Raw genomic sequence first — 11798 nt, 5'->3', positions numbered from 1 at the left:
AAATTTGTTTATTTAAATGTAGCTAAAATAAATTGATTGCAACCACTTTCTTTAAAAAAATTGAGTAAATTCAATGAATCATTTTTTTCAGTGTTCAGCAAAAATAAAAGAAAAATATTAATTCATTATTATATTAATGAATGTAGGCTATTAAATGAATTAAATTGCTTATTAAAGGTATCTTCTATTGTTTTATGTTACATTATAACATGAAAAGAACAGTTTAAGCATGAACAACTGGACTGTCACTTCCTATAATGTAATATAATGTATTGGATGTGTTTTTGTGTAATGTGTAATAACTATTTCACAGGCACAGATTGTTGTTTCGATTTTTATTACATTACTGTTGCCATTGGGAAAATGAAAGTTTACAATAGTCTGCCTATGAAAGCCAGGCTGAAAACAGGAAAAACATGTAACTGACCATGATATTATTGGCCAATAAGAATTTATAATAAGTATTTCTAAATGGAGTAATTATGAATAGAAAATGTTCTAATGGCAATGACGTTCACATCTTTGTTTTCAGCATCATTATGGCATCTGATAAACGCAAGCAGAATGTTCCCAAACTCAAGGAGGACCATGCTTATCACTTATACTTGTAACTCATGTCATTTTTTTTACAGTTGTACAGAAAAAAAAAAAAAAACACTCAAAATACATCAACTCTACCCATCGCACAGTGAATGACACAGGATAGACATATTACGTTTATATGCATGTGTAAATATGCACACACATATACTTTCTCACACATACACACACACATACAGTTTCACATCCGGCACTTTTCTGATGTCTAGTTACTCTAAACACATTAATAGTAAAGTACAAGCTACAGTTGCCAAGCAGGGAAGGAAAGGACAGCTTCATTTTTTGGGGAACGCAGCATGGCTGAATACACTGTCATGATTTCATGACATTTTAATCGACTTCATTTCCCCTGCCAATGTAAACGTCCTGTGTAAATCTCAGTATAAAGGGTGACAGGGATTTTTTTTTTTTTTCACTTAGACCATCAGATGCAATAGAATATTTAAGACATTGGCTTCTCTTGTGCAATTATGGGTTTCACTCTGATTTCACAATCTTTTTTCATTAGTGGTTGTTGTCTGAAATACATTCTGTGCTTTGTTATCTGGGAAGACTTACATGGCCAGTTATAAGTTGTGATCTCTAACGCCACCTTTTGGAGAAACATGTATATGTACAGTGCAAAGAGACTACTGGTAAAATGCTTCTTTTTTGCATTTGTTTCTATATATATATAATTTATCATTTCCAAATTGCATTTTTTATGTAAGAAACATAGATGCACCATAACACAAAGCATCACTTACATTATGTAAGAATACATTGTGCCATAACACCTGTTCAGGACTATCATATCTAGGACTAGCCTATATCCGGACTATCAAAGTGCCCCTATTATGGATTTTTGAAAATGACCTTTCATGTATTGTGTAACAGCTCTGAGTGAATGAAAACATCCTGCAAAGTTTTAAATCTGAAAGTGCACCGTGTACAAAGTTATTGTCTCTCAAAAGAAAGAGTCGACTCTGAATCATTGAAACGAGTCGTTTTTAAAATGAATCCCAAGCCGTTTCATGGTGACGTCAACATGAAACATTAGCATACTGCCCGCCCACTTGTTGGTCTTTTCGCATTGGTCTGAATGAAAATGCACATTCATTCTTTGCTACCAGGTGCCGCTTTTGGAGCGTTAAAAGCTGCTTTAAATGAAATCGGACCAATCACCTCAGATTAGCGTCACGCAAAGGAGGGGTTTGGAAAAATGAATCGTTGAGTGAATCGTTTGGGAGTCGTTGAGCAAATAAGGTAAAAAAATAAATGCATATTATAAGAAAATGAAAGTGTTTTTTGACCTTGCATGTCAACCTGTTGTTGGGGACTCCCAAAACCAAAATATGAACCTTTCATAACCCATAATAGGGGCACTTTAACAGATTACATAAAGTAAATTTAAAAAAAGCTTTCAAGCAGAGTACATATGATTTCCTTGACATATATTTTCTATTTATAATTGAAAATATTACTAGAGATTTCAAATGAGATGTAAAACAAGCTAATGGATCAGGTGGGGAACGCTGAAGATGTTTTCTGAATTTATTGCAAAATAATTGACCGAGTTTCAAAACAGTTAAACAATCGTAGGCATAAGACCCGACCACAGTAAAAACATTAGTTACAGTGCATCTTCAGAGCTCAATACACTGAGACTGAGACTGAGACAGACGACGCGATGCTGAAGAGGTCATCGAGCAGAACGCTGTCTGGTGACCCAAGCGCGTGGTTTGTGTCTAAAAGGGTCTGGCAGATTCTGAACAGTGTCCTACAGAGAGTTGTGCGAGAGTGGAGGGGATGACTGGGAGTTTACTACTGTTTCGCTATGTCGCCTTTCTTTAAAATAATCTGCCGCTGCCACGGTGCCAGCTTGGTTTCATCATAGCCTAGCGTTCGTAGTCGCTCCAGTTCCGACTTCTCCTCGTTCTCCTTTTCCATTCGCCGCTGTTCCTCCTCTTTTCTGCAGGGACGAGGAGAAAAAAAGAAAAGGAAAAGTAGGTGCATTCACGTTTTTGATCAAATGACAAGATGCACATTAATACAATCAAAATGTCAGAAATAGGAAGTACTTCTACAACTACAACTATCACTAGTCAGTGTCTTACCTTTTATGTTCCCTGTCCATCCAGGAGTGAATAAAAGAAATAGAGGATTACATGTATACGTTTACATTTTTGTACATTTGCCTACAAGTTACTACAACAAAATTTAAATAAACAATACAAATGGAAAATACAGTTTTACTTACATCTTATCACTTTGGTAATATAATCCACACAAGACATTGAAAGTAAAAGACAGAAAATTTACAGATTTGCATGGAAGAAATGTCAGGCATACTAAAGGCAGTTCTAATTATCTTAACCATTAGATCAGTTATGAATGATATAAATAAAGCTATTACTCGTATATTACTGATAACTGCGATATAAGTAATATTACTAGTGATATTACTATTACCGATATTTGAAATTGGCAAACAAGACAAAACAAAAAAGTTTATTTTAAAGGTTATGTTCATTCTTCAAGATAAACACTAAATTTAATTAGAAATGTTCCACATATATATAATCAACTTTACCATAGTAGTAAAAACTAGAATGTATAGAAAACAGTCAAACTTGAGGTTGACGGTTGAATGAGGTTTACAAACAATAAACAGAAAAACATGGGAGACAGTAAGAAGCAAACAAAAAGACAAAAACAAGAGCTCTGGCTTTAACTTACTTCTCCTCTTCCATCTTTTTCTTCATGATATCTCTCCTCCAGGCAGGCAATGAAGCCAAACGGGCCGCCTCTTCTTCAACCTGACACACACAGAGAAGAAGAACAAATAGCTGGTGATGAGATCAGAAAACTACAGTACCAAAAAAAAAAAAAAAAAAAATAGGGATGAGTCTATAAATACACTGGAAAAAAAAAATGATTAGTTGAATTTACTACATTTTTTTTTTTTTAGGTAAGTGGTTGCAATCAGGGCCGTCTCTAGCTGATGCGGGGCCCGGTGCGAGGTAGGTTCGCAATCGCGTCCCGGGCTTGCAATCAATTTATTTTAGCTACATTTAAATACATTTATTTGACGAACTTTCAACATTTTATTTTTTATTTTTTAAATGTAGCTGAAATTAATTGTTTGCAACCACTTACCTTAAAAACAATTTGTATAAATTTTTTCAGTGTACAAACCACAAAACACTGTAGCGCATACCAGTATGAAAACATATCTTTAATTGTGGAATACTGGAAACCCTGAAAAGCTGAATAATTAAACATAGTTTGTCTGCATTTTAAAAAAGAACTAATCTCATCACTGTATAAATAAACAGGATGTCACTTCATAGGCCTACATGTGAAAAAGTGTTTCGATCATGAATGTTGCAGGCCATGATAAATGTGTACTGAACATATTCACAATAGCAAAGCCACTCTTACTATATTGCTTAAGTGCAGTTATAAGACTAAGACTAGTGCTCCAGCGCAAACATACTAACACCCAGTCTTTGAACAATGTCATGGTTATTGTTCCAAAACACTTTAACATGCTCCTAAAATGTAGACCGTTTCTGCTCTCAGACGGGCAGTGTGTGCACACAGTGTGAAAAGTGATCTTCTTCCTCCATTAGATGGTAACTATAGCCCAGTGGAGGAGGCGGCCTTCTTCAGCTTCTCATTTCCCCTCGGCGTGGATTGATTACCTCAACTGCTACTGTGAAGCCACATCACTGGTAACAGCCCGAGTATCTATGTAAACTAATCTGTGTCTTAATATTTCATTATTCCCCTGGGAATTATATGCCAAGAAAAAAAAAAGAAAAAAAAACTGAGATAAAAAATAATAAAAATAGATAGATGAAGATGCTTAGGTAGATGAAGAAAGTTTAGAGAGTGCAACTAGGAATGATGAAACACACTGATGGCATTTCTTGCCATATAAGAATCCGATTAAGCAATTAGGTGCTCTTCCATTAATGCCTCCATTAATAATGTAATACTGCAATGATGGGTTACCTTCAGATTTTGACTAATAGTTCAAAAAATGTAAATGACGTTCTGTATCAGCTCACATAAAGATATATTCTGTCCATAAAGAAGGCTTTACTGAATCTATAGAAGGAAAAGACAATCCATTGTTTTAGAGTTATTGAGTCGAAAGGTTTGAAAGTTACTAAAATCTGCATTTAAGAAAGATACTGCAAGAAATTCTGCAACGGAGAGATACATCTATGCATACAGAAACATATTCTGCTAAATCTCATGAAAATGATATATTTTAAAAATAAAAATTTTGCATAAAGAAAATACAGCCTATTTTTGTACCATTGATACATTATATTTATGACTGTTTCCCCCAAAACTGTCTGTAGATATTTTAGAGTTTATTTGTAATTTTCATTAGACTCTTACTAACGAATCCTGTCTGGCTAAAATAAAATAAAATAAAGTGGTAACACTTTATTTTAGTGTCTCTTAACTAGTTGCTTATTAGCATGCATATTAATAGAATATTAGCCATTTATTAGTAGTAATTAAGCACATATTAATGCCTTATTCTACATGACCTTATTCTGCATCCCTAATCCTACCCAATACCTAAACTTAACAACTACCTTACTAACTATTAATAAACAGCAAATTAGGAATTTATCGAGGGAAAAGTCGTAGTTAATAGTGAATAAGTGTTCCCTATTCTAAAGTGTTACCAATAAAATTAAATAAAATTAAAATAAAAAATATAAATAAAATTAAATAAAATTAAATATTAGTGTAAGGGTAAAAAAAAAAGAAATAAATAAGCCTAATGTTCTTTATTCAGAATAAAATATTTCTTTTCATTTTGGTTGTGGAAATATGACCTGAAATATAGCTCTGTGAAATGAACCCATTTGGGCACGCTTTATTTTAAGATTCAATTCTCACTATTAAATAACTATTAATTACGACTTTTGTCTCAATACAATGCTAATTTGCTGCTTGTTAATAGTTAGTAATGTAGTTGTTAGGTTCAGGTATGGGTAGGATTGAGTGAACTAAAATATTGTCATGCAGAATAAGCCAATAATATGTGCTTTATAAGTACTAATAAACTGCCAGTTTGCCTATTTCTATAGGCATTGTTATAAGCAACTAGTTAATAGTGAGAATAGGTCCTTAAATTAAAGTGCTACCACTCGTTTGATATAATCAGAGAGCTGTCACCTAAAACATTTACTTTTACCTTAAAATATACAACACATGTGTTTTGACATGGTGCTTATTTAGTATCTACAGTTACATACTTTTCCGCTTTAAATTCTTTCAATGCTTGTGGATCTGAAATCACACTTAGACTACTGTCCTGCCTTCTTAAGGAAATGGCAGCTAAATGCCCTCTGGAACACAGCTTGACTCCAAAAATAGCTCTGATGCCATAGTTAACTCTCTAATTCTTATTTAACTCTTTAGCTAATTAAGTTCATGGAACCTGACTAAAGTTCGTTATTTGTAGAGCAATAAATTATTGTACTAAGAAATACTATTAAATGGAAACAGTGGCCTTTTTAAATATTTGTTCTTATAAAGGTGTTCAATCATTTTATTAATATTATAATAGGAAATCACAAATGAAATGATGACTGAAGTGTCCAATCATAACCTTTAGATTTATTTAATTTTGTAAATATTTCTCAAAAAACGAACAAACCATCAAACTGTCACTTCAAACGTGGCTAGACAGAACAAAACTGTAACAGCTGAACAATATAAACGTCAATGTTATGTGTAAAAAAAACAACTCTTATGAATACCAATGGCAATAAAAACCTTTGCAGTTAACTTCTTAAGTAGAAATCCATCTGCTTTTTAAAACCTCTTAAAAACAACACTGGCAAAAACAATTGGTAATAAAAGACAATCAAACTGAAAGATAAACAAAAGGTCAAGAATTCACATCTACAAATGTGTCATTGTTGAATGAACAAAGGCATTGATTATGAGTTGTGTGTTCTTAAATGACTCAAAACACGGCACGAACACTAAGAGGAGCACGTTCCCTCTTTTCCTAAACACCAATTCTGATATTTTCCAAATAATTATGCAACATGCCGAATAAACCATTTAAAACAGATGATGTAAAACATATTGTAGCGGTAATCTATGTCTGTGATACTCTCAATTGTAAGTCATACAAATAAGAAAGAACAATAGTAAAAGTTACAAAATTCGAATGGCTTTTAATAAATCAATCTGAAAGAATTCAAATAACAAACAAAATGGTAGTTTTAAAACTGGTCAGAATACTTTTACATTTAATTTCGAGAAAAGTATTTTGTGCTTCAGTGATGGATGATTTAAAGCACTTTGAACAGACAGATATGACTGTCCAAATGAATTAGCACACTTAACGCCTGTGTGTATTATTCGACTGCTTGAATCTTACACACTCGGTGAAAAGCTGATATTCTGCTAGAAAGACTGTAACCTTTCCATCATTTCACCTTGTGAGATGTAGTACTATGCTTTCTATGTATTTATTGTTTTATCTGCATGATAGCAATTTACAAAATAAATACATTTTACACAGATTGCAGCTGTTTGTATGCTTTTATTTGCCTCTGTGTATTTGTATCTCTAAAGCTTTTCATGGCTATTAAACAAATAGATACAAATTTAATTCAGCATGATGTTATTAACTTGAATTTCAAAACGATTACAGCTCAACATTTGATTGCTTCTTCTGTCATTTCCGGCAGTAAACTGCCTTGAACTGCTTGCTGAACTGCTTAAAGCATCTCCTGATAATTGTGTTTCATCCTTCAAATAAGTTGACCTGATAAGTCAGATGTCAAACATCTCAGCCTCCTTCTCTTTCCAGAAGGCGAAGCTTCGATCAATGTATCTAATAATTTCCTCATTGCTAAACTCTTTAAGTTCATAGATAAGCTTGATGGAGTCCTCATTGGGCTCCTCTTTAATATTTGCCGGGCCCTGTTCGTTCGCAGTATTAATGCATGGGGCTTGAGTCTGGGGGCTTTCCGCTGTTGCGGTTGCTTGCTGTTCTGCGTTTTCTGACTGCGGTGCATCCTGTGCTGCATGTGGTAGTTGAACTTCAGTACAACTCTTCTGTATTTCCATATCATTTATAACAGTCTCAGCTGAGTTCTCAGAAGTGCCCTGCTTGGTGGCCGCTGCAGAGTCGTCTGGGTGTTCATCAGGGACTTCTGGTGGTGAAACACTTGGGAGATCTGCAAGAGCTAGAGCGTCTTGCGGTATATTCACGGATGCCTGCAGAATCTCCGGAGGCAGAATGAGCTCAGCCGCTTCCAGCAGCCCGCCGCCCTCCACAGAGTCACCGAAATACTTCACCTTGATATCTTCGAAGCCATCCGACCAATCGCGTTTCCCGCTCTCAATGCTCTCCATGACCTCTCGGTGGAACTGGCGGATCACTTCCCACGGGTGACTGCCTAGTCTGTCAAACATCTCGTAGCAAAGCAAGTGGCGAAACTTCCGTTCAGTGCGCGACATGTTCATCTCCAGAAGCTGGAAGTAGCCTAGCATGAAAAGGTCAAGGGTTAGACTCTCATATTGAACCGGAGACCCATTGATGTGGGGAAGGAAGTGCTCTGGCCAGTAGATCATCTGAGCTCGACTGAGTCTGCGGATTTGTCGGGTGGGCACCTGGCTCATAATGGTCCTCCAGTGGCCAAGAAGATTTCCCACCACCTGTCTCTGTTTCATGAAATACAGCAGCTGGTCATCCTCCATTTGCATGGTGCCGTCGGGCTTCGCCAGGTTGTGATAATACAAGGAATGGGAGTCGTTCTCCTCAACACTCAGAGTCTTCCCTCTTCCCGAGCACTTGTAGGATTCGGTCATTGTGTACTTTCTCCAGTGCTCCAGGAACAGAAACACAATCCTCTCCTTGCGCATCTCGATGCACTCCTGGACGTAGCTCAGGTCCGTTTGCACTTCTAGACTGCGGGTGAGATTCTCTGAGGTTAGTGGGGTCATAGGCTGGTCATGATGCTCTGAGTCAGATGGTCCAGGCCCAGTGTATGTCAAAGGTACATGGGACTGCGTAATAGGTTCCTCATTCACCAATGGTAAATCTCGATCTATCGGCGACACATCTCCGGCTTGCGATAGGCTCTCACTTAAAGAGAACAGCAACTCGTCCTCCAGGATGGGCTCTGATGGGTAGCTGCATTCACTAACCGCCGGCAAGGACCTCGTCCGCTTGTATATGCGGTTTGTTTTGTCGTCCTCGTACTTTGACTGGCTGTGAATTTCGTAATTGGCTTTCAGGCTCTTCACGGACACGCCACACTGCTTAATCTCTTTCTCCACCTCCTCTCGAGTGGAGAATGATTGCGATCGGCCAATGTTTCCAGAATTGGAGATCCCTGTCTGGCCTTTTCCGCTCTTCAGACCTTCGTATGTATATCCTTCATTGATCATTTCCAGAATATCGATCTCCTTTCCGCCCAAAGTGGCGAGCAGAATGGCCATGCTTTTGAGCAGCGTGGAGATCTTGCTGCACCAGGCAGGCAAGTCTTCTGCTTGCCCATGAACCTGTTTGGGGTTGACAGAAAAGTGGTCTTGGTTCAAGGCTGCAGACACAGGTAGGAGTTGCTTCAACTCTTGCTCCAGCTGTTCCAGGTCTTTCTCCACCTCTGTCACTTTGTGCATGACCTGGAGGTTCTCGATCTGCTTCTCAATGCGGATGAGGTCGTCCTCTGTCATCAGTTCTCCAAAGGGACCCAGTATAGCATTGTGCACGTGTGAATAATGCCAGTCTTGGGCTTGATAGTATCCACTGGCAGCAAACTAAAGTAGGTTCAGAGGAGGATATAGAAGGGAACAAAAACAGAGGTGGGATGCTCTTCAGCCTGTGGATCCGATGCGTTACATACACGCCTTTAAAGCCTCTTCACCCCAAACGTTTCAAACTTTACATGAATTTAGTGGTGCGATGATACTGCCTTGTTTTGATTGAGCTGACTTTACTTGCAAAAGAAGTTTGGGGGTGAAGCTGAGTCTGGCAAGACTATTTTGTCTTAGAAATGTATTTTATGAGTTTTTGTTAGGATCTGTTAAATATATTAAAAATGCTCTGGGTTGCTTTTAAACGATTGCCTATGGACACAATCAGTGACATGCTGTTGGATTTTACAAACAATAATTTCAATGCAATCCTCAGTTTGTAAAAAGGAACAGGAACTATATTTACAGTAAAACACTTACTGTGGATGTATAGGCAAGCGGGCCAGTGGATTTAAAAGCTCGTAGTTTTTGTAAAAGCACTTGAATATCTCATCAGTTACTATTTGAGCTGTGAAGTTACCTAAACTGGCCTTTTGAGTTGGGACTACTTGGAGTTACCAGCATAATATTTGTGGATAGAGTGTGCATAACTCAGCTCCTTGTAAATATGTTTTGTTTATGCACGGAGATGATATGTTATGTCTCTTGCTGATATGCTTGTACAGATATCAATCTAACTGAGGTTACATTTTTTGTTATAGCATGAATTAAAAGATTTTGTACACACTTTGTAGAGAGGGTTGTTAAGCAATTCTGTAACAACAGTTTCATGACACCACAATGTTAAAGACTTACTGAAACTATGTGATAGCTATATGTTTTGGGGTGCTGGCCACTTGTTTGCTAGTCTTTCATTGTACGTGTATTTAAAGTAAGTGTTGAATATTGTAAGTGTATTTACAATATGTTCCCAATCAGTTTTTCAAGCTGAGTACAAGTCTAAATTGAATTCCTGTAATTCCACAGCCTGCCATAGATGCTGTCCATATAGACATTCATTTGAAAGTTACCCAGAAGTTTCTTTTTAAGTGTGAAATTCACGTAGACTTTATCTGTAAATTATATTTAGCTCATGTTTCCAAGGGTCTTGACTAGATGCACACGATCTAAAAATATATATAAATAAATACTGAGCCACTTTCAGGACGTTAACAAGATGTATGAAGGTATAAGATAAAAATAAAGCGCTTAATGAGTAGAATGAGCAAGACGACCAACTGCACTTCATGCTGTAAGCTCCAGTTGCAGTGTGAAGGGGCTTTGCATCACACCACTGAATCCCCATGTAAAAACTTAGAGCTGTCATGCACCATCGCCAGTAAGCCACATTCAACTAATACTTCCTTAGTAAATGTCAAACACACTTAGGCTTGTCTTGAGATGGTCACAACAGCCCCAAATTAAACACTGCATCACTCAACACAGAGTAAAGGAAAAGCCAACCAAATGTCACACTGCAAAACACTCACTTGAAACCCCACACTATGAAACCCAGACCAAAACTGAAGACTGAGTTTTATTTTTGGCTTTCAGACGGAGACTTACCATAAGCTGAAAACATTGTCTGAGCAGTAATATTAAACACTTAAAGGTCTAGTTTGACAAATCGGAGCCAACTGTAACTGTAACAACTGTGTGTTTGTTTTACACTGCCATTTGACAGTCAAGAACATGCCAGAGGGACACATCGATGTGTTCACAATAAATAAACTTATATGTAAGAACAGAGTAGACAGCAAAAGGGATTCGATAATGCCATCTAAGGCAAGAGTAAGTAATCTGGCCTATCTTACTGGTACATGTTGCCATGAAAAACAATGTTCCTTGGACAAAATATATACAAATATGCTACTCACACAATATTATTCAGTCATTGACAAATAATATCTCACCCCAACACTAATTCTCCATCCTTGCATCTATTAACAACAGATTTCTAAGATTTATGTGCTGACAATTCCTGCTAACCACACTGCTTTAGTTACCCACAGATATCATAGACTTATTGTACAATTTATCATTCATGGAGAAGTGAAAGATCACATGCATAATTTTTGCAATTAGTAGCTCTTGCATATAGTTTTTTTTAAAAGAGAAAACTCAAAAATCCCCATGCAGAAACCCACTGCTCCTCTATCCTCCACATAGACAGAATTTCACAGCTATAATTTACATTTGAAATCATAAGCATTTTTAAAATCTATACTATAGCTCACACTACTAAAACTACAGGAGGATAGCGCTGATGTCAGAAGCTGAGAAAGTGCACTCAATTCCATTTATTCATTGTAAAAGTTAAATTGTTAGAGTTCATTTTTATAAACATCATTTTATATAAACGGGTATGAACTGTGACACTGGCTATGTTCAGAAGGGTATACTAGCTTAAATATGATTATTTTGTA

General features: G+C 36.7%; 1 protein-coding gene across 1 annotated transcript in view; it reads right to left on the bottom strand.

Annotated features, from left to right (window-relative positions):
* Nucleotides 1-320: 320 nt before the first annotated feature.
* Nucleotides 321-11798, bottom strand: part of espn (espin) — a 76844-nt gene continuing 65366 nt past the window's right edge. Inside the window, 2 exon segments of the mRNA XM_058784390.1 lie at nucleotides 321-2551; nucleotides 3319-3398. Coding sequence (XP_058640373.1) covers nucleotides 2404-2551; nucleotides 3319-3398 — 228 coding nt within the window. The 3' untranslated portion in view covers nucleotides 321-2403.

Source organism: Onychostoma macrolepis, chromosome 08 (genome assembly GCF_012432095.1).
Source record: "Onychostoma macrolepis isolate SWU-2019 chromosome 08, ASM1243209v1, whole genome shotgun sequence".
NCBI lineage: Eukaryota > Metazoa > Chordata > Actinopteri > Cypriniformes > Cyprinidae > Onychostoma > Onychostoma macrolepis.
The sequence above is the reverse complement of the archived record's forward strand: the minus strand, read 5'-3'. Positions and strand labels throughout refer to the sequence as shown.